The sequence below is a fragment of the Chanos chanos genome, chromosome 2 (assembly GCF_902362185.1).
Source record: "Chanos chanos chromosome 2, fChaCha1.1, whole genome shotgun sequence".
NCBI classification, from domain to species: Eukaryota; Metazoa; Chordata; class Actinopteri; order Gonorynchiformes; family Chanidae; genus Chanos; species Chanos chanos.
The window spans coordinates 27,997,997-28,020,585 of record NC_044496.1 but is presented as its reverse complement, the minus strand read 5'-3'; the positions used below and the strand labels follow the sequence as shown (position 1 = coordinate 28,020,585).

The window sequence follows — 22,589 nt, the reverse complement described above, 5'->3', positions numbered from 1 at the left end:
AAACCGATGACTGATTTGACAGTCACACACACACACACACACATATATATACTTCACTCAATATATATATTTGTTATTCGCAAGGCAGTACTTGTGTCAATTGTTCCATCAGTTTGTAGTCAGGATTTGAGCAGCTTTTTATTGAAATATGTCAGCCTGAGGTTGTGTGAAGAAGTGAAGGTCTTTGAGAGCAATTAATGTTTTGCTAAAGTATGCTAAGAGAATTAAAGTGTTACCCATGTCAAACCCAGAATTTAAGCTGACTGTTGAAATGAATCGTGTCAAATTTGAGCCACTGGGTCTGAGAAATATCTACAGATTTAAAAGTGTGGTACTCAACCATAGCATCCCCTATACTTCAATCTGTCTTCAAATTTCGTTCAATGTAATCTCTGTAGGCATGCAGACCTTTGCAACTGCAACTCAGACACCAGACACAAACCAAACGTGCAACCTTTTTTCCTCTCTCTCCTTTTCCCCCTCCCTCTCCAAATCACCAAATTGAAGAATATAAATGCTTTACAACAACTAACAACTCCAACCTTGAAGATCAAGGTAAACTGGGGAGGTTACAGCTGGTTGAGCGACTGGATAAAGAGTCGGAGAAGGGAATAATGTGAGTTCAGAATAACACTGAAAATATCCCCGTCCTGACGCAGGCTTTCGGCGCCTTCTACTGTGCAGGAAGAGAAAGTGTATCACTCTTGAAATGGGTTACAAAGAAAGGGCTAAGATACGATTTATTATCTCCACGTTTACATTTCAAGCTATGATCTTTTTATGTTTGATGACTTAGAAATCTTTAGCTGTCTTCCCTTCCACCCCGCTTCTCAGATGTGAATGGACTCAATCGGCCACGAACACTTTGCTCTTGACGGTTAGCAATATTCAAGATGTCTCCCAATCATAAGCTTCAAGCACAAATCATCCTCATGTCTAAATGAAAATACAACAGATGAGACGTAAATTATATCACGGGCCGTTTCAGACACCCGACGCGGTGATTTCAAATCAAATCCCTAATATTGCCGAATGCCACTGACCCAATGTAAACCTTTGAAGCCACACCCAAACTGTAAACAATATTCAAGGCCTACTTCAAATTCAACCAATCACAGAGCATAAACAACGCGACAAGTCACTCCCCTTCCAAATACTTCCTTCTTCACATTACCCTATATTTTCGCACAGTGTAATTCTTCAGTTTAATCAGACTCAGTAAACGGTTTTTTCTGTTCATAAATGTTTTCCTGTCACACATTTCACTGTGTTTATAAACAAACAAACAAATAAAAAGCTTTTCCAAGACATGAATCCGGACCCAGACGACAGTTACAGCGTTATCCGCCTGTGTGTTTTTGTGATTGCAGTAAACAGTGTTCGTATGTTTCCCAAGATGATGAAACGTCTGCGCCATTTGTCATTACGTACATGCATGCACACAGATCGTTAAAGCATGCAGGTCCCCAAGCTCAGCAATAAAATTGGAAATATACTGTACGAACAATAGTGTTACACTAAATTTAAATACTTATAACAGCAATTGAGTGATAACTTTATTTTTGTCCGGAAACGTCTTAAATCGCACTTATAATTTAACGATTTTTGAACGAAGTTTGAAATAAGATACTTCTGACTTTTCTGCTTGTGTACACAATCTGATTAGGTGTTCGTTGAACTGGAATGTATTGTTTCGAAGTGATTAATGAGCAGGCGAACGCGGCGGGCCACTGTTTCCTGCTTCTGAGTTCTGTGATCGGGTCCTGAATCGGAGCCCGTGCAGGGCCGTACTGGAGACCCCGCGCTGCCTGCACCTCTATCGTCTCGGGTGAGTTTGTTACAATGTAGCAATTTCTCTATAAATCTGAATAACTACTATAAAGCTGCAACATTTGCATACTGCAACCAGGTCGCAAACATCACTTCTACCATGTCCATATAGCCTAACTCCTGCACGACAAGCCAAATAGATTGATTTTACAACGAATTCCCAAGCATACCCCCTGGTCCAAGAGTATTCCAACATAAACTCATATTTAGCTCGCAAGGATAAAGATACGCAATTGCTTTTAAGGGAGGCTGAACGTCTAATCTTGACAGTTACTGATCCATGTCTTTGAACAACTCAAGCGTTTAATTCAGAATCATCATTGTGATATTCCATTATTGTCAGGTTTATACGTACTGCGTCTAAACCTGTTAACGCAAAATTATAGCTAGTCAGCTAGCAATAGCTAGCTAACTGAATTTGCTGTAATTCGAACATCGAATATAGGCGCGTTGAAGGCTTTTAAGTTAAGTAAATAAAGATGGTATGAAACGTTAAATATACTGATTAAGTAGCAAACAGAATCAAATGCATTGCACTTCCCGATATTTCCAGGAAAGTTGTAGCAATGCAAAACGAGATAAAACCCCTGGTATCCTATGGCTCCGGAGTCTCCATTCATGCATTTTTATCCTTCTTCTCAGTGTGTGATGCTCGTGTGTGATTTTAAGACATCACAAGAGGGATGCTTTTGTCGAAATCTGGATTTGATAGGTTACACTGCAGGTTATTTTTGAACTGGCGTACATCGCGTCCCCGCCTACCCCATATGCATTTTGTGGTTCTGGTTTCTTTGAGATTAGACTAAATGACCGCCGCGATTCCAGCTTTATGAATGTTTTTGTTTTTATCGAGTTGCAAAGAACAACATTCTCTGGGATATTTTGTCTGCATGTTTTTTTTAATACGTCTCTGGTCTATCATCTTGTCTGTGTGAGACCGAGCAAAAACCGCGCTTTTTTCTTGCGTTCGTTCTACTGCATGGTCAAATAGTATTCAAAATCAGATTATCTAAATATTGCGCCTCTTTAATTTGTTTTAAATCAGGTTATGGAAACACTATGTTTACGTTTATGGCCAGTTATTTTACACCAGACGTCATGAAAACTTATAAACACCAAGGTGGTGTTCAGTCATATTCGAGTATTTTCGTCAGCTGTGAAATCATTGTTAACAAGAATTTACAATGCTCATTTAAGTATACTTTTCTTTGTTATAATCTATTTTAAGGGGACAAATTACATATGTATGAGTAACATTCCAGTAGGACTTTTAAAGACACCCCTGCCCGCTGCTCATTGAGGTCCACTTTCGTGTTTAACAATGATTGACGAATTCCAGCACAATAAGTCTTAATATGATGTAAACGAGCTGCTCCGGTGTATTTTAGGTAAAGGGTAGTTCCCCTGGTTATTCACGTTTGGTCATATTTCGGATGGGCTTAGTGTAATAATTAATTAGATAGTGATGACAAAAATGTAAACAGTGTTGTACTTCAACTGTAACGCCATCCAAGAATGTTAGCACGGTGCGGTACTATTACCTCTCAGAGACACATCTGTTTTTTGAATGGTGCAGTTTTACCACTGAAAGTCGCAATTATTTGCATTTTTTTTAAATTGGTGAGATGTTTTCTGTGCATTTTGTTATAATTTGCCAAGTTAAACTGTTAGCCTGTTTGACTGACTGTTATGTATGTTAGAGGCAGGGAATGAACTGACCTTCAAGAAAGTCATTAAGGCCAAAAATAAAAGGGAGGGAAACCTACATCCCCTAAGAGGATTCATCTCTCTCACTTCTCTTCTTATGGATGAAAAGCAGTTGAATGTGAAGTGAATTGAACCAGGCTGTTATGATCTGTCTTGTCATATTTTAGTTAACATGGTGATGATGGTACACTTGTGATCATTGTTTTGTTATGATGGAGCATGTGTGTCCTTCCAGTCAGTTTTCTGAATAATGTATAAATAATAATATGTGTGGCTTCTAAATAGTGAATTATGAGATGGAATAAAAAGGTTGTTATAGACTAATCATGCTTTCATGCTGCTTGAAAAAAATGTGATAATCTCAGTAGTGAAAAGTATAAATGCTTTTATTCTTCTTATAGTGACAGCACATCTTCTGAACCACCTTTAATATCTTTTATGGTATTAGGTTTTAATATAGATTATCTTTTTTTCTAAGCAAGAGTCTCATAGTTGTAGTATTGAGCAAATGTTGTAGCATTGTCTATCTTTCATTGGCACTCCTTAGTTCAAGCTCGTATGTAAATCTAAAGCAGTGAGATTTGTACTGCATGGTAGTCTCTGGTGGAAGAAGATTCATATTGGTTTCTTATTAGTGTGAATGTAATATTTCACCCATGCAAGTGCACAATATTTATATATATATATATATTTTCGTTTGTTTGTTTGTTTTTTATTCTCTTCCAGTTGACATGGATGATGAAGACGGCAGGTGCTTGCTAGATGTAATTTGGTAAGTACACAATGTGTGTTGCAGGCTTGTCTGTCATGGTGTTAAACAATATTACTCCTCAAGAGTGTCAAGAATTAGGCAGTTTAGAGTCTGAGTAAACTCATCAGAGCTTTCTTGCCTTACAGTGACCCACAAGCACTCAATGACTTTCTTCATGGATCAGAAACACATGTGAGTACTGAAAGTGGATGGCAGACAAGGTGTCTTGTCAGCTGTTCTTGTCAGGAATCCAGAGCGGTGTCTTGTCATTTGTTTATCTTCATAAGGGTTCAGGGTTACTATGTCAATAAACATGGCTGCTACCCAGACATGGTGTCAAACCTCTCTTTGTGCTGCATAGATGCACAGCACCTCACACACAACATGCTAGCTATCTAGAGTATATCCCCATGTCCTCAACTCCTTTTCTGGGCGGAATTTATGTTCCTGTCCTTGAATCGTTTCTTCTGCTTATGGGTGTCTTCTTTCACAATATGATTGCGTCTCTTAATTTCAACCCTGAGTTCTCCTCTTTTTTAATTCACATAAATGACATACTAATCAAATGGTTCCCCATCTTTTGATTCCCCCTTTTCTTGTCTCCCTGTCCTGCTAAATGGCTTAACTTCTGTGATTTTCTGTTTTGTGCACTGGTGGGTCTACACACTGCACTTACCTTGCTCTTCCCTTGCTTTTCACCCCTTTGTCTGTCCCCTGTACGTCTCCTTGCTGCCCCCCTCATGTGTTTGTCTGTATCGGTGTGGTCTCTCTGTCCTATCGTGGGTATGTCTGTCTGTAGCTGGACACTGACGACCTTTTGGATGGCTCGAGTGACCCGTCCAGCTCGTTCTTCTCCAGCACTGGGGTGAGTAACATCCCCCATTTTCCCACCCTCTTGTCTCCATCTGTTCATGTGGCATGCGTTCAACAGCTCCTCCCTTCAAAACAGTCACATTTGCACCTACATCCACCAACGACACACCTACAACTCCTGTCTGGGCCTCCAGGGTACCAGAGGCTTCTGCATCTCATTTCCCTCTCTGCCATTTGTTTCCAGTTCCATCCATAACCTTTTGCAATGTCCACAATCAGACTCTGTTGTCTCCATCTTTTCTAGGGCCATGTTCCTGAGGTCCAGCCACAGGCTCCGTTGCCAACGAACGAGCCTTCAGGACTTCCCAGAGTCAGTGTTGATTTGGACTTCCTTGAGGATGATGACATTCTTGGGGGCTCACCGGGAGGAGGCGGAGATGGCGGGAGTAATGGCGTTGGGACAAATCACGAACCATGTGATATCCTTCAGCAGAGTCTGGCTGAAGCCAACATTACAGAACAGAGCCTTCAGGAAGCTGAAGCAGAGCTTGACTTGGGCTCTTTCGGGCTGTCTGGTCTGACACAGGTGGTCCAACCTCTAGCAGACCCTGGCCTGCCAGGGGTGGGCATTGGAGGACCTACCCAGATCTTTCCTGGCCCAGGCACCACTACCACACCCTCCAATGCCACACCAGACATGCTTGGGTCCGTTCTGGCTCATCCAAGCCTACAGCTTCAACCCCAGGTCATGAACAAGGCCATTAGTGTCCAGCCTTTCATGCAGCAAGTTGGCCTGGGAAACGTTACCCTTCAACCAATCTCAAGCCTTCAAGCCCTACCAAATGGAAGCCAGTCAGGACCTTTGGGCATTGGACAGATACAAGTTGTGGGCCAGCCCACTGTAATGACAATAAACCCTTCTGGGCAGCAAATCTTGACAAAAACCGTTGGTGGGTACCAGTTGCACCAGCCTGGGCCTGAGGCAGCAGCTGCTGGAGCCCAGACTGGGCTTGGAGGATCTGTTCTCAGTTCTGGAGGGGGGCTATTAATTCAAGGGGGCAAGGCCACCCTTGGGTCCCCTGCCTTGAATGGGCCAGCAGTTTGTGTGAGTAGCACAAACACCAATAGTAGTGGCAGCACAATGGCTGCTCCTGGTGGCATTGTGGGTTTTGGAGGTGCTCCTATCGGAACAGGAATCAGTTCTCAAACACAGCCTCAGCCCCAAGGCCAAATCATGCCGAATGTCATCATACAGAGGACACCAACTCCAATACAGCCCAAACCTCCACAAGGTGGCGCTATCCAGCCCAAACTGTTCAAACAGCCACAACAACAGCAGGTCCCAGCTCCTCACTCCTTACAAAATGACGCCAGCAAGGCCCTTGGTGTACAGCAAGTCCCAGTGTCTGCTGCCCAGAATGTGGCCTTCCTGACTGGCAAACCAGGCTCAAATGTGGTCCTGAGCACACAGCCCACATCACAAGGGGCACAGTTTCCACAAGCTCTGTTTAAACAACAGGCTCCTCATACAACTGGTAAACCTCTTAGTGTTCACCTATTAAACCAACAGGGCAGCATTGTCATTCCCCAGACAGTCTTGCAAGGTCAAAACCACCAGTTCCTCTTACCCCAGCTGCAGGCAGGGGGACAGATCCTGACCCAGCACCCAGGTGGTCACATCATCACTAGTCAGGGAACAGGGGGGCAGATTATTGCCAATCAGATCCTGACAGCCAATCAGAATATCAATCTTGGCCAGGTGTTGGCCTCACAGGGTCATCCTGGCGCCACCCAAATTCTCTCTGCACCCATCCAACTCCAACCCGGTCAATTAGGACATCCCACACTGTTCCAAATGCCTGTCTCCTTGGCCCAGACACAGACTCAAGCCCATCCGGTTACAGGGCATGTCCAAACAGTCATACAAGGGATGCCAATACAGAACTCCCTGGCGATGGAGGGCTTAAGCTCAGCTGTTAGTTTGCAACCAACTTTGCAACAGCAGCCTGGTGGCATCCCTAGCAGCAGCAGTGGTGCAGGAGCCTTGGCACAGTGCCAGCCAGGGGAGGCCATCACTGTGCTGGGCAGTTCCACAGATCAAACTGCTCATGCTGCCCCGACTCAACCACAGCCTTCGATCCTCACTGTGCAGACAGTCCCATCTGTTACAGCGCCTGTCTCAGTGTCGTCATCCTCGTCACCGTCCTCTACTGTGGCAACATCGACATCATCTCTGGCTTCAGTGGGTCTTACCCCACAGGCACAGCATAGCCCAGGCAAGGTGTTATTGACGCCACAGGGCTCTAGCATGATCCTTAGCCAAGAGTCTCTGCAAATGTTCCTGCAACAGGTCAGTGTGTTCTCTTTAGTCCTTATTTGGTGATTGTAAACTGTGTGCATTAGCCAGTAAGCTAACATAAAATAGAAATGAAAGCCCAAGCTGACCTCTGACCACTTTGGATTACTACTGTACCTCTTCCCCTCCTCCTGAATTGATAAATTTGCTTATGTCAGGACCAGCAACACCAGGCAGGGAAAGACCCACCTGCCTCTGTTGGCGTACCTGCATCTGTTATCGTCAGCGGCAGCAGTTCTGGTCCAGTCCCCTCAGGCCATGACAACCTATTAACTGAGACTCAGCCGGGTCAGAGTCCGAGCCCCTCCCTTGGCCCTGCCCACGTGGCAGCAGTGGTTAATAAGGTAGACGAGCCTACGCTCTGTGCTAAGCCCCACCCACTTGTTGCTGCCACTGCTGCATATTGGAACACTGTGTCTCCCAGCAGAACTCCCTCTCCTCCTCTTTCCCCCACCCTCTATTAATGTGCCTTGCTGATCTGCATGTAGACCTTTCTATCTGTCTCTTATTTCTTCACCCTAATGCCTTTCATATCACTTAATGTCCCTTTCAGTTTCATTTTTGCATCTGTCTCCTCTGCTGTCTTCATGGTCTGCAGCCTATTCTCATTTTGGAATACTCAGATTTAGAATATTAATATCTAGTAGTTGGTATTAGTATGATGGTATTTGATACTCTGTCTGCTTGCTTTTTTTTGCCTGTTATAACTAACGTTGAACCTTAAGAGTGTGTTTGTCTTCCTCATACACTAAAATTGACAAGTTTGTGAAACTATTAGACCATTTCTGTGTCTTTGCCTGTAGTTCTATGACTCATTTCCTTTGACTCAGCAAAGATGTTTTCTAAATGGTTTGTTATTCAGCGTTTATTTATCGATCCACGCTTGCCGACAATCGCCACATCTCTGATCATGAAAGCCAGCATGAGAAATTTGCATGTTGAGTTATTATTTTAAACACACTATTTCATACCAGTATATTGTAATGGTAGTGAAAGTGCAATGTTAATGATGCAGAAGATGCGTTTGCTCTTTTCTTTTTTCTTTCTCATATTTGGTGTGGTATGTGTATGCCTTTGGAAAGGGCTTTACTATAACTTGACCATTTTATATATATCTCCCTTCGTCTCTTTTGCATGTTGTAGAGTGGAATATCCGTAGCTTCTAAGCTCTCCATGGTCCTGGTGTCCTTTCTTTTCCCTATAAAATTAACATCTTACCAAAACATACCTCTTATACTGACATAGCTGCTGGATTTCACTCCCAGAGTTTCCCCCAAGATGAAAAGCAAGTCCATTTCCCACCCTCAAGACCACTTTCCAAAGTTCAGTCTTGATCACTTGCCTGCCACCTCCAGTGTTTACCTCTCAGCTAGCTAGATCATTTTCCCTGAATTTTATTTTTCTGAAAATTTCTTTTTGTTTCACTTTTCCTTTACAGATAATTTCACCTTGAATTATCTCTAATCTCACATTTTCCATGATTACTCTTCCCTTTGTTATTAAAAAGTCACCATTTCCAGTTCATATTGTACTTCTTGTCTCTCTAGAATATCCACTTGGACTGATCTGATGTTTCTCTCGTCAGAAATGATTTTACATAGCTCTATTCAGATGGACCTGACTGTTTAGCAGTGTTCTTGTCAGTCCATGTCAGGTTTAAGTGTATTTTGAAAGCTTTTGAGAAGAAAATGTATCTGTCCTGTTTCTGCTTGCTTTCCTATTATCCTGCTTGTTTCCTTTTTTGCCGCTATGTGTTCTTTCTAATGCTCTGTGGTTGTAATTCAGACAACCTTATGCAACCCTGTTTTGTTCCAAAACATACAGCTGAAAAATTAAATTTAATAAGCCAAATGTTCACGTGATGTGTCTTTAATTCTTCTACAATGTTCCCCCTGCCTGCTTGTCCTCAGGTACCTTCTGCCGGACAACAGCAGTCACTGAAGATCCAGAGTGCATCCCCATCTCAGCCCTTGGCCACACATACTGTGACCCCCTCAGTATCGGACAGCCCGCAACCTTCACAGGCTTCCCCCCTCACCCTTGGCCAACAGATCCAGTCGCCTCACGCTCACCAGCAGTCTCGCCCTCCCTCCCAGCCTCAGCCTCAGTCTCAGACTCCATCACGCTCCTGCACACCTTCTGCTCTGCCTCCCCTTTTCATCATACACAACCAGATAGGAGGCTCTCCCCAGCCAGCAACACAGCCGCAACCTCCACCACCGCAACAGCAGCAGCAACCTCAGCCCCAGATACAAGTGCAACTCCAGACTCAAACTCTGCCCACCTCCCAGCCTCTATCTATCCAGCCAGAGGTGCCTCCTGCTTCTTGTTCCCCAAAACCGCCACAGGTGCTGCCTACACAATTCCAGTTTGCCACGCCAGCAGTAGGTGCACCTCCAGGTGCCGTGGTGAAACAGCAGGTCACTTTGTCAGGCCTAACTCCTGAACAGCAGCACCATTTGCAGCTGATCAACACTCAGCTACAGACTATGTCTGCTATCACCCAACCCTCCCCTCAGCAGAAGCAGCTGTTGGAAAAACTGCATCAGGTACACCTGATTTAAACCACATTGTCACAGTCATGGGCACTAAAGGATGCCTCCCCAGGGATGCGATAAAGATCTCATGTTTCTGCTCATGCTTGTTCATTCAGGTTCAACAGAACATCCTCCTCCAGGTCAAGCAGCAGACTCAGGCTCCTCAGCCACAAGTCACAGCTCAGTTCCCCAAACCGGCAGATCAGGCATCAGCTCAGGTTGTGACGTCCACAGCCAGTGCTGGGATCCCTGTAGCGGTCCCCTCTCTTGTCCAGCAGAAATCTGTGCTAGTCAAGACATTGGCTACAGGTGAGCATCCTCCTTAGTGTACTTTCCCAACTGAAACAAAAAATCAAAAATCTTGTAGAAGAAAAATAGAAGTTTCTAATTGAGAACATTGCCCATTACAGGGTCAAGTGATTCCCAAGTGTTTTCCGGAGCCTCGGGACCAGTAGGATCTACAGTTAACCACGGCATCACACCACCAAGCCTTACCCAGGCAGTTCAGGTAAGAAACCTACAGTTTAAGTGTTTAAATGGCGCAGTTACAATAATAGGTTATAAAAGACTCCTGGTAGCGTCGACCTCTTTAACTTGTTGCTCTGTTGTAAAATCCTCATCAATCGTTTGTCCTTTGAAGGCTAAGCCGGGAGTTATAAGCTCAGTGAGTGGGCTCTCTTTGGGCAAAGCTGCACTGCCAATTCAGGTTTTGGGTACTGGACTCTCTCAGATGCCTGCACCACAGCCTCCCGCCCCAGTGCAGGTGCAGGTAATAGGTTTCACTTTTCTCAATAACTCACCTGAGTGGTCAGAATGCTGTCATAGAAAAATACTGTTATGCATTGCTGCTGTCTTTCTGATTTTCTGTTCCTTTGCTGGATGGTACTTTTCTGTTGTAGTCCTGCACTAACATGTCTTGATGGGTTTTCTGATTAGTAGAGAAGTTGAAACAAACAGGTATGTTAGTGGTCTCGTAGAATGGAACTGGCCTCCTAGCCGGGTCCTGTGGAATGAAAATGAGTAAGACTGCAGTAAGGCTATAGTTCAATAAACCATACATCATGTTGTGGTTTTGCTTGTCTTTTGATAGACTTCAGCTTTGAAAAGGCCATTCAGCATGGAGCCAAGCAAAGAAGCAAGGTTAGTGCCTTTTACATTTTTTTGTGTGTGGTCCAATCTGAGCTTAACTTTCAGACTTTCTATAGTTCGCCTTATCAGGCCAGTTGACTGGCCTCTGGTAGGTGGCCAGGTGTTCTTATGCAAGTTAAAGTTTATTTAAGTAGAATCAAAACATTGCTGTGTCCTATCATCCTCATTTCTCAATGATCAATTCTGCAGGATGCTGGAACAGCTGAGGAAACAACAAGGCTCAGTGTTACACCCAGACTACAGCTCCCCTTTCCGCTCCTTTGAGGACACTCTCCACAGACTTCTGCCCTACCACTTGTACCAGGGCATGGCCTCTTCTCCTCATGACTACCGCCGAGGTACCATAGAGCTCACAAGCTCTTTCACTTACTTCCTTAACAGAGTGTCCTTTGTATCACTACTCAGGTTGTTCTTGTCTGTTTGTGTCCTAATTGCATGATTGTAAGTTGCATAATCCTTCCTTCCTCTCTCTTTTTCTGTTCTCAGTGGACGATGAGTTTGAAAGTGTCTCCAGTCAGCTTCTGAAACGAACGCAAGCCATGATTGATAAATACCGTCACCTTCTGTTTGAGGAATCAAGGGTATGTTTTTGTCCCTATTGTTTCTGACCTGTGATCCTCTTACCCTGTTTCCTTTGTTATACTATTAATAACTTCACTTCTTCCACCAACTCTAACAGTGATTTGCTCATTTGTGTCTAAACAGAAGCTGGGTCCTTCTGCAGAGATGGTGATGATTGACAGGATGTTCATCCAGGAAGAAAAGATTGCTCTAAATCAGGACAGGATTTTGGCCAAAGAGAAACCAGGTATTGAAAGATATACAAGGTCCAACAAGGTCATTAGTTGTTTTTTTTTCATTGCAAATGGAAGAGTTTGTTCCATGTGACATGGAACAAAGACTGTATGACTTTCATCTGATTTGGTTTTGCTTCTTTGTTAACTTGTTTGTTCATATCGGCTTGCAGAAGAGTTTGTGGCAAAACCTTGCTTGCTGGAGAAGCCTGTTCAGTTGGAGCTTAGTTCCGTCAGGACTGGGTCAACAGTAGCCACAGCAGCAGCAGCAGCAGCAGCACCACCGCCACCTGTGTCAGCCTCACCAACTCCAGCACCAGCTCCTGCCCCTGCTCCTGCTCCTGCCCCTGTCCCTGCCCCTGCTCCTTTCCCACCCACCAAACTAGTTATCAAGCAGGGTGGAGGTAGTGCCTCTGTGTCGTGGTCTACAAGCTGCACTTCAACACCCGCAGCAGGGCTTCATCCATCAACAGAGCAAGCAAGTCAGAGCTCTTCCCTCGGCCGCACTCCGTCCTCTTCTCGCTCCACTGATGACGACGACACTCTACCCCAGCGGACCAGCAAACCACCCATCAAGACCTATGAGGCAAGGCGGCGAATCGGCTTGAAACTGAAGATCAAGCAGGAGGCAGGATTTAGCAAAGTAGTCCACAACACTGCCTTGGACCCAGTCCACTCGCAGTCCCAACACAATCCCCATCCACCTACACCTGAGCTGCACCCAAAGGCCAGGTCTGTCGTCACCACAGTAACCACTGTGATTAGGACTCCTCCCCCAACCTGCAGCCCTGCGTCCTCATCAACTGCTACCACAGTGACCACACATGCCGGCTCTGCCACTGGAGGCGGAGATTCCTCCAGCTCTGCTCCCTCTTCTCTATCCTCCTCTCACTCCTGGTCCTCTTCCTCTTCCACTTCCACTGCCCAAATGAATGGCACCCTCGAACACCACGAGGTGGGCGGTGTCAAACGAAACCCCACATCCACCGCCAACCCACCACTTACCACATGCCGCCTCCCCTTACGCAAAACCTATCGTGAAAATATCAGCCCACGGCACCGGCCCGGCGTACCAGGGGGCGGTGGGGACATTGTGCCCATTCCACCACCTGGCCCCACAGGAACCATAACCTCATCCCCTCAGCCTCGAGGCCCCTCCCCACAGCCAGAGCGAACGGTGATAGCCAGTGTCAAACTGGAGAGGCAGGGTGGTAGAGGCCCGCCCCATCTACACACAGAGCAAGGGGGAGGGGAACGGGGTTTGGCAGAGGTAGAGGATGTGTTCTACCGGGGTATCAAAAATGCGTACCATCACCACCAACAGTTTTCAGACAAAGACGAGGAGGAGGAAGGGGATGAAGGGGGTGGTTTGGGGAGGGTGAAGGGTATGGGGGGCAAAAACAGAGAGCGAGCTGGAGTGACATTTAGGATGGACCAGCATGCACCAGGTCCCCCTTCACCTGGAGAGTCTTCCTACACAAGAGACTCATCACTTCCTGCCAAACGCTGTAAGTCGGACTCTCCAGACATGGACAATGCCAGCTTCTCCAGTGGCAGTCCGCCGCCCGATGACTCCCTAAACGAGCACCTGCAGTGCGCCATAGACAGCATACTCAACCTGCAGCAGGGTCCGCCAGGCCGTGGGCCTGCTGGAAGAGGAAGCACAGGGAGGGTTCATGGGACAAACCTGCCCAACCAGCACCAAACTCACCATCCGGGCACCCCTTCTTCTTCGTCATTATTGTCATCCTCGTACAGACAGTCTGCCCCCCCCTCCTCTTCCTCTGCAACATCTTCGTCCTCGATGACCCAGGGCCCACAGGTTGGCGGCCGGGGCCAAAATGGGAATTTGGTGTCACAGACGCACAGTAGATAACAGCCCCTCAGCTGAGTGACTGACTGACTGACTGACTGACTGATAGACAGGCAGAGGAGGCTTGGAGAGAAGAGTAGAGTAAAGAGAAAGAGTCACTTTGATCTGTTCAGCTGTGTTTGCTTTGTTTGTCTAAGGACATTGACTGAGAAAAAAAATGTTCTTTTTGGTTTACATATGGCCCAGCAAGTGTACTTTTGAAAGGAGAAAGTGCACCTTGAATGATTTAATCATGAAATTGTCTGATTTGTTTTTTTGCAGGGTGAAAAACTTCAGGCCTGCTCTTGGCACTGTTCTGTTGTCTGGGTTGTTTACTGTGTGGGTTAAAATGAAATTATAGAATCAACCAGAAATATACTTGATCTTGTAAATCTCACATTAATTGAAATCAACACTTTCTCATCATTTAAGCAACATCTTAGTTTTCCTTATCTCAGTGTATGTTATGCTTTGAAAAAGGTGTTGGATGATTTAATGTCTCAGGGCAGGTCTGCATCTAGGTCCACTCATACAGGATGATATCGCAATCTGTTCACTGGTAACGAATAAGTTCTTGCTTGTGGTCCAGATTTTTATCTCATTACAACTGCCCTCAAAATTCTTGATGTTGTCTGTAAAGTGTTGTTGCATTTTATTAGTACAACATAGAAAGATGAACCCTGACACTGAAAATCATCAGTAACAAAAACAGGAGCCCTTGTCTCCAAAACACTTGAATTTAGGTTTTTAGGTTTATCGAGAGCACAAATGGACAAATGCAGCATTCATGAAGCACCAAGTCTGTAGCAGATCACTTGACCTTAAAGCATTCCGATTTGTGTCTCACATTAACAGTTTAAACGGTCACAGATTTTCTTTGTTTTTATGCGTGTCTGGGGGTGGAGGGGGTCGCCAAAAGTTATTCCTGGTTTTATTTTCACGAGAGTTCTCTTATGTAGTTTTGATGACTTCAGAGAATAATTGTGGCATAGACTGTTTCAGAGCATAGTCTTCGATTCCTCCTACACATCCCCTCCTCAAATGTTCCCTCTCAGAACGCTTTTTTCCTCTTCTTTTTTTTAAAATACATACTCACTTTTTGCCAAATTGTAATTCACTTCAAAGCCCATTTGGACAAACTCAAAAGCAAACACAGCCTAAGCAATGACAAGGAAAAAAGATAAAGAACAATAATAATGTACAAAAAAAGAAAAATAGAACTAAGAATTTGAAGTATAGTACAACAGATTAATTTTGTATTGTATTTATTGTGTATAATGACACTTTTTAAAGAAAAAAGAACTGTACATTTAGTAAAACTGTAAATTAAATCTTGCTTCTTTTATGAAAGAGACACGCATTTTGTTGCCATCATTAAAAGTTTGTGATTGTGTTTGTGAGAAATGGGAATTCACTTCTGTCTTCTGCTCCAATAATGAATGAGAACCATGTGTAATGCATTCAGCTGCCAGCAGGAGGTGCTTGTTAGTTGATGACAGGAGATGCCCAGAGGGTGTTTGGGGAGGAGCAAGAAGAATCCTAATTCTGGGAAGAATGAGCCAAGTTTCTGAAGGCTGTTTTAAGATAGAACATCAGGAATCATGTGAACTGCAAGCCCTGGGCATAAGTGACATATAAAAGGAAAACTAATTCTGGGTTTTGAGCTCAGCTATGGTAATTCATGTCACATGAACATTGAGTTTTAAAGAGTGAGACAGACAACAGTTGACATGTTCTGTGCGTGGAACACTGTGTAAATGTATAACCATCAACTAACAGAAAACAAGGGTACTCCACCCTAATCGCTTGATGTACCAGCCCATTAAGACCCCCGCCCCCCAATCTGTACACACCCTCTCTCTGTTCATATGCCATCTCCTCTGCTCCAAACAACCAGCCTTTCGAGGGCTTGCCCCAGTGTACGTCAGGCCGTGCCTGAAGAGGAGGTGCAGAAAGAGAAGGATAGAGAGGGAGGGAAAGGGAGCTTTGCAGAGGTGGGAGAGAGAGAGAGAGAGAGAGCTAGTGCGTGTGTCTGCCTGCATGTCCCTGTGTCGTTCCAACTGGAGAAAGGAGAGAGGGAGAGAAAGAGAGCTGCCAGATCTAGAGCTCATCTGAAACATATTAAATCTCTGGAGAAGACCCATCACAGAGACGAGTACTTTAGCTGCGTTGATGCTCAGAGTTCCAGGGACAAACATTTACCTTCATAACAGCATCAGTATATGAAGCCATTTGTCATAGGGTGAGTTTTATAGTGTCAACAAAACAAGAGAGGTGAACTGTTAAAGGACCTGTTGGTGTTTACAAGGTGGCATTTGGCTCTTCAAGCAAGACAAATCTTTAATTTTTTCCCCAAACAATCTTAACATCTATCAACGAGCCAGGTAAGAATACAAATGTGGATATATGTTCATAGAGCTGTGCTCCTGTTTTTCACCCTTATATTACATACATGCCAAAGTTAATTTGAACTCTCATCGACAACATACAAGGTCTCTGACAGGTTTTCCATTAGGTGACAGCTGTCTTGGGTTTCTTGAGAGGTACACAGTCTTTGTTATACTTCAGCTTTTTTTTTTTTTTAGTTGAGCCGTCAAATATCCATATTTGTCCATGTCTCCCAGTACAACTGTACTGTATTTGATGTGAATCACAGGGAACACTGAAAATGGAGGGGGGGGACACTGGTCCCTTACAGGGTCAATTGAGGGGCATGCTTGGAGTAACAGATTGATGGAGATCACGCGAATTACCGTGCTCTCTCCTTATCGTATCCCTGCAGAAACACCATGTTAACTATGGGACTGGGCTAAGCTACACAGCTCCTATTTCTTTCACCAGGGGCTGCTGCCTCTGTTGCAATGGTGGTGACTGATGCCACAAGGCATTTTCCACCCCTACGCACAACTCATGATTCATGTTCCAAAACGACTGGTCCAAACCTCATACCTGTGAGGGATTCCATCTGACGAGTCGCCAAAACACCTCTGCTTTTCAGGGCTAACTCTCTGTAACACTCACTATAACTGAGGCCCTAATTTTAAGATGGGGCTCTTTCCATTGCAGGGCTTCGCCATTTTGAGCCTGGCTTTTCTCATGTACGTCATCTCATAGGCTGAGTTCTTTTGACACTTCTTGCTGACAGTCTGTTTTCGTTTGGACTTTGTCAATCGCTAGATCTATATGTATTATCACCACTAATGGATGAACACTTAACGGTATGTGTCTGCTTAGTGCTTATTATCACAAAACAGTATGGCTAAGCAGAGAAAGAGTATTTACACTGGATTTAATACTTCTTAGAGGAGAACGTCTCAGCTCAGTAGGCTAAGAACAAAGAGGGCTCAATGAGGGTCTGTGTTTGGGTAAAGTCTGCCTGTGTGCTTTGTGCACGGCAGTCCTCCTCTGTGCACATCAACGTCAGTCCTTCACTCATGTAACGTTCCACAAGGAACCTCCACTGGAAAACATGTCTCACTATTTTCAATATACGGAAATGAGCTGCACTTGTGTGTGTGTGAAACCAGGCCTGGGTGTGCGTATGTGTTTCCAGAGTGAACATCAGCTTCTTCCAGGCATGCACAGACAACGTCTTGTACTTTCCCGGTGGGCTAAAGTGGATCCTCTCAAGATTCCACATTTACAGGAAAAGCAAAGTCTCACTACATTTACGAGGGAAAAAACTTTATCCAAAGACCAGGTGAAAAAATTTTCATTACATTCTGGGACTAATGTTAGACTTTTTTGTCTTGTCGTTTTTCTTTTTTTTACTTGCAGAGACAGAACCTGCAGCCTCTTACCATAAAGGGACAAATCCAACATATAGATCATAACTACTTACAAAAATACAAAATACTCCACACTGTACTGTCCTCATTTATAGTGGGAACTGGGAGGAGAAGCTTAGGGACAGCAAGACACTTTTTATAAAACAGGAAAGAGGGGTTTCCACGGTTCACCCAGAGGAAACATAAACATACACAGAACAGAAAAAAGACACGCCAGTAATTTAAGTGTTAGACGCTTAAACTTCATACATCATCCAACATAATGTCTCGCTGGGGGCGGAAAAATGACAAGAAGGCCCCTGAGGTGATTCGCACCGTCACGGAGGGGCTGAAGTCACTCTACCGTAAGAAACTCCTGCCATTGGAGCAGTACTACAGCTTTCACGATTTCCATTCGTCGAGCCTGGAAGATGCTGATTTTGACAACAAACCCATGGTGCTGGTGGTGGGACAGTACTCTACAGGAAAGACCACCTTCATCAGGTATGAGTCCAAACATCAAGCTCTCTTCAGCACTGAGAATCCACTGGAAAGTCAATGAATGGATGTTTAATGACAAGAAAAAAATACAGAGATGACACTCTAGATATATGGCAAAATCCATAAACAGGAACTGAGGCTGGAGTGTGTCATTGTCATTGTTACAGTTTGGCCAAAGCTAAAAATGACACTGGGGCATTGAGGCACACTGTTATCTTCTTTGTCCATGCTTTATGTCAAAACATTTTAAAGCCCGGGGCACTGATCTTGGCAATGACAAGCAAATCAACACTAAATAAATGACTGAATAACTCTTGCTTTGTTCCCATGTCTCAGGTATCTTCTGGAACAGGACTATCCTGGCAGTCGTGTGGGGCCTGAACCCACCACAGACAGCTTCATAGCCATCATGCATGGAGAAAAAGAAGGAATCATTCCTGGAAACGCTCTCATTGTGGACCCAAACAAGCCCTTCCGCAAACTCAACCCTTTTGGGAATACTTTTCTGAACAGGTGAACAAATATTGTATTTACAAAGGTGTTTTCTTCAGCATCTTCATATACACAGTTATGTGGTTATGAGAGTGTGTGGGACTGTGTGGGAAAGCAAGCTCCATGCCCTTGACCGATTCCCTTCCTTATAAGAAGCAATCAAGGCAAGAAGCGAGAGATAACAGAGAGACTGTGCGTCAGTTTTCTCTGCATGGAATTTCAAGAGTCACTGCCAAATTTCTGAGGGGGGAGGGACTTTCCTTATTTGTGGAAAAATGGTTAAAGGCAGAGATACCATGAGACAGAGGGTGATGAAAGCAAACACTGTTTGTTGTCTGGGAGTTTTTAAATACAGTGCTGAGGATGTGCCATGTTCTACAGGGTGGAGGGCAAATGGATGCGGTAGTGAAGTTAAGTAAGGACTGAATTCAATGGGAAAAAAATCTCCAGCTTGTGTGTCTGCTTGTAAGAAAATTTTCACTAAGCCTCATTTGGCAGTTCTTGGGGTGATGATGCAAGCAGTACAAGCAATCTGAAGAGAGATCTTCTCTTATTAGGTAACTTCAGGTCAATTGCTTTACAGAAACACAACAAAATCAGGGTCCTTGCCTAAAGGTTCTATTATGTCTTTATGCCACAGGCAGTGTTCCTCTCCTGTGCTGCCTCACTCTGACAGAAATCGTTTTCAGATCAAGTAGATCCACAGGCCCAGCATGAATGTATGCAAGTATGTTAGCAAACTTCGTTTCTCCCGCTTCCTCTGAGGGGAAATGGTACTCTTGTTACATTCGTTTACAGCAGGAAGTCTCCGTGTTGTTCTAAGCAAAAGATCATTAGCACGCTGTATTGTTTGATTCTGGCAGAGGTGGTCATTTTCCCTCAGGAAGTCCAGTGCGTTTTGTGCACAACTTCCACACAATGGGCCAGACCTGGGAGGGGTGCAGCAAGTAGTCTGCACATTAGATCACGCCGGGAGTCATGACTGGACATTGGAAACTTCAGCGTAACATACATTCTTTCCATAAATCCACACTTATTGTCATCTAAGATACTTTGATCTGATAACCATGATTACTTTGCTTTAGATTTACCCAGCAATTTGTACCTTAATGCTTAATAACTGGACAGGTGATGATGAAACTAAACAGAAATCCATGCCCTTTTTGACATAGTGTTTTCCTCTGTTACTAGATTCCAGTGTGCCCAGCTGCCTAACCAGGTCCTGGAGAGCATCAGTATCATTGACACTCCTGGCATCCTGTCAGGAGCCAAGCAGAGAGTAAGCCGAGGTGAGGCCGGCGGAAAAGGTGAGGAGAGGGGTTTGGGAGGGAAGGGAGGGGCATGACAGAGACGCCACCCCGAATAACAGCATCCATTCTCCTCAGTCTCCTCGCACCCTTCTAACCCTCTCTCCTGCAACATGCCAAACACTCTCACACACAACAGTAACAGCTCAGGGAAGCCGGCAGTGGGAGAACATGGACATGATGAAGACATAAACAGAGAGAGAGAGGGAGCTCAGGTCCAGAGAGTTCTTTGAATTCCAGTCCAGTGCAAAACATCTGGGATGGCAACTGGGACAGGATGGAGTTATGACTGTGGACCATAAATCTGCTCTGGATACTACACCGTCTCACTCATTCTAAAATCCATCCAAAATGTCATTCAGTTCATGCATGACCATAACATTGTGACTATACCAACATTAACATAATAAGCTTGTGTGCATATGCTTGAAAAAGTGAATTATATTAGTTTTATTAATTTTACCTAACGGACCATCAGAATGTCAACTCTAGTCCTAACCAAGTTTTTAAGATCTTAGAGGCTAAAGTGATGAGCATTTAGAATTATTTTGTCCTGTGGCCACAGATACATGTACTTTGTGAATATTATAACACGAATTTGGTTTATCAGCAATCCTCTCAAGGTCTGGTTAGCCTCACATATTTCCTTGCTTGTGAGCAGCTGCAGTATGTGGATTGGAGGGGTGTAAAACTAAGGGTGTGAAGATGAAGGAATGCACAGGCAAGGCTAAGATGGAAAGATGAATGAAGGAATGAAAAGAGATTGTAAATAGTGCTGTGAATGTAAAAAGTGTGCCATGTACTCTACCGTAGTGAAAACCTCTGTTGGGACCCACCTCTCTCATTGAACTGCAAAAATTAAGAATTCTTGCACAACATGGGCATGAGCAAGTTTTAGGGTAACTATGGACTGAGAAGTAACCAGGTTAACGCTGTCTGACCTTGGGTTTTTGGTTTAAACCTTTCTCCGCAGGGTATGACTTTCCTGCTGTGTTGCGCTGGTTTGCGGAACGTGTGGACCGTATCATTCTCCTATTTGACGCCCACAAACTGGAGATTTCCGATGAGTTCTCGGAGGCCATTGGGGCGCTCAAGGGCAATGAGGACAAACTGCGTGTGGTGCTGAACAAGGCCGACATGGTGGGGACTCAGCAGCTGATGCGAGTCTATGGTGCTTTAATGTGGTCTCTGGGAAAAGTCTTCGGCACCCCCGAGGTTCTTCGGGTCTACATCGGATCCTTCTGGTCTGAGCCGCTCATGGTGACAGACAACCGCAAGCTCTTCGAGTTGGAGGAGGAAGACCTGTTCGCCGACATCCAGAACCTTCCTCGCAATGCAGCCCTGCGCAAGCTCAACGACCTGGTTAAGAGGGCTCGTCTGGTGAGGGTACGTGACCAAGAGGCGTTCTTCTCAATGCATTTAGAACTGGTTCGTGTATTAACAGTGAGACAAACTGGAGTTATGCAAATGGACTGCCGAAAGCATTGAGTTCAGAATATTACACAGCATAACTTAAATTTCCTGTTGGGTACTGTGACAGTAACCTGCTTGTGAGAATACTTACCTGCCCTATATCCACCTCCTCTCCAGGTACACGCCCACATCATCAGTTATCTGAAGCAGGAGATGCCCTCTGTTTTCCGCAAAGACAACAAGAAGAAAAACCTGATATACCAGCTGCCAGTTATCTTCTCTAAAATCCAGCTACAGCACCACATCTCTGCAGGGGACTTCCCCGACTGCGCCAAGATGCAGGTCAGCACAAGTTACTCATGTCTGATGCCTCACTCGAGAAATAAAGATCAATCTCAATTTAGATCCACGGTGTTAAACCTCTTATGTAATGTGCACTACATGTGCTGACTCTTCCTCTGCCTTTGTTTTGTTTTTTGTTTTAGGAACAACTTATGGTTCATGACTTCACCAAGTTCAAATCTCTGAAACCCAACCACATGGCTCTGCTGGACGAGCTGCTGTCTACCGACATAGCCAAACTGATGCCCCTCCTGCGGCAGGAGGAACTGGAGGCAGGAGACCAACCTGGGGTACAGGGTGGAGCCTTCCTGGGAACTCGCGCTGGACCGTTCGTGGAGGGAGATCCCTTTGGTGAGAAAGGGGAAGAGAATGGTGAGGGAGGCGAGGAAGAGGAGGATTGGGTCGTAACAAAGGATAAACCCAAGTACGACGAGATCTTCTACAACCTGTCGCCAAACGAGGGCAAGCTGAGCGGGAGCAAGGCCAAAGACTGGATGGTGAGCACGCGACTGCCCAACTCCGTGCTGGGCCGGATCTGGAAGCTGTCAGACGTGGACCGTGACGGCATGCTGGACGATGAGGAGTTCGCATTGGCCAGCCATCTGATTGAGGCAAAGCTCGAGGGGCACGGACTACCCCCCGAGCTGCCTGCTCGACTGGTGCCACCCTCCAAACGCCGGCAAAAAGGCTCTGATGCCTAGACAATGGATCCTGCCCAGAGGTCAACACTGAAAATCCTTTGAAAATCTTAAAAGTGCCTTGCCACAGGGGCTGCTAAGTGTCTTCTGCACCACGCTTTCGCATATGTATCTAAGTGTCCCTCTTTCACATGCCCTGCCTAACACTAATTTCTTTTATCTGTCAGACTTATCTAAAGTATACACACAAGTGTTCCTTAGCAGGCTGGAAATTTTTCAGATTCAGAGAATAAAGGAATTATTTCCTATTTGTGATCAGTCTTTTTTTTTTTTAACCATA

At 44.9% G+C, this 22,589-nt stretch overlaps 2 protein-coding genes across 2 annotated transcripts; both read left to right on the top strand.

Moving 5' to 3' along the window:
* Positions 1-1,794: 1,794 nt before the first annotated feature.
* On the top strand, positions 1,795-13,876 carry bicra (BRD4 interacting chromatin remodeling complex associated protein). The gene is made up of 15 exons (XM_030766635.1): positions 1,795-1,828; positions 4,264-4,309; positions 4,435-4,480; positions 5,088-5,153; positions 5,406-7,451; positions 7,616-7,801; positions 9,368-10,006; positions 10,111-10,303; positions 10,405-10,502; positions 10,635-10,763; positions 11,085-11,134; positions 11,333-11,481; positions 11,630-11,724; positions 11,849-11,951; positions 12,111-13,876. The coding sequence occupies exons 2-15, from the start codon at positions 4,269-4,271 to the stop codon at positions 13,811-13,813; spliced, it is 5,544 nt and encodes a 1,847-aa protein (XP_030622495.1). The 5' UTR covers positions 1,795-1,828; positions 4,264-4,268; the 3' UTR covers positions 13,814-13,876.
* Positions 13,877-16,020: 2,144 nt separating this feature from the next.
* Positions 16,021-22,589, top strand: ehd2b (EH-domain containing 2b). The gene is made up of 7 exons (XM_030764990.1): positions 16,021-16,173; positions 17,567-18,060; positions 18,394-18,570; positions 19,741-19,838; positions 20,830-21,242; positions 21,447-21,611; positions 21,755-22,589. Exons 2-7 carry the CDS (start codon positions 17,840-17,842, stop codon positions 22,310-22,312), a joined length of 1,632 nt encoding a protein of 543 aa, XP_030620850.1. The 5' UTR covers positions 16,021-16,173; positions 17,567-17,839; the 3' UTR covers positions 22,313-22,589.

Excerpts from the sequence above, each read along its gene's own strand:
- bicra (XM_030766635.1), top strand. The coding sequence starts at position 4,269 with ATGGATGATGAAGACGGCAGGTGCTTGCTAGATGTAATTTG. Across the intron at positions 10,007-10,110 it reads TGTTGGAAAAACTGCATCAG|GTTCAACAGAACATCCTCCT; the intron begins GTACACCTGATT and ends TTGTTCATTCAG. Across the intron at positions 11,952-12,110 it reads TTTGGCCAAAGAGAAACCAG|AAGAGTTTGTGGCAAAACCT; the intron begins GTATTGAAAGAT and ends ATCGGCTTGCAG.
- ehd2b (XM_030764990.1), top strand. The coding sequence starts at position 17,840 with ATGTCTCGCTGGGGGCGGAAAAATGACAAGAAGGCCCCTGAGGTGATT. Across the intron at positions 21,243-21,446 it reads AGAGGGCTCGTCTGGTGAGG|GTACACGCCCACATCATCAG; the intron begins GTACGTGACCAA and ends CCTCCTCTCCAG. Across the intron at positions 21,612-21,754 it reads CCGACTGCGCCAAGATGCAG|GAACAACTTATGGTTCATGA; the intron begins GTCAGCACAAGT and ends TTTTTGTTTTAG.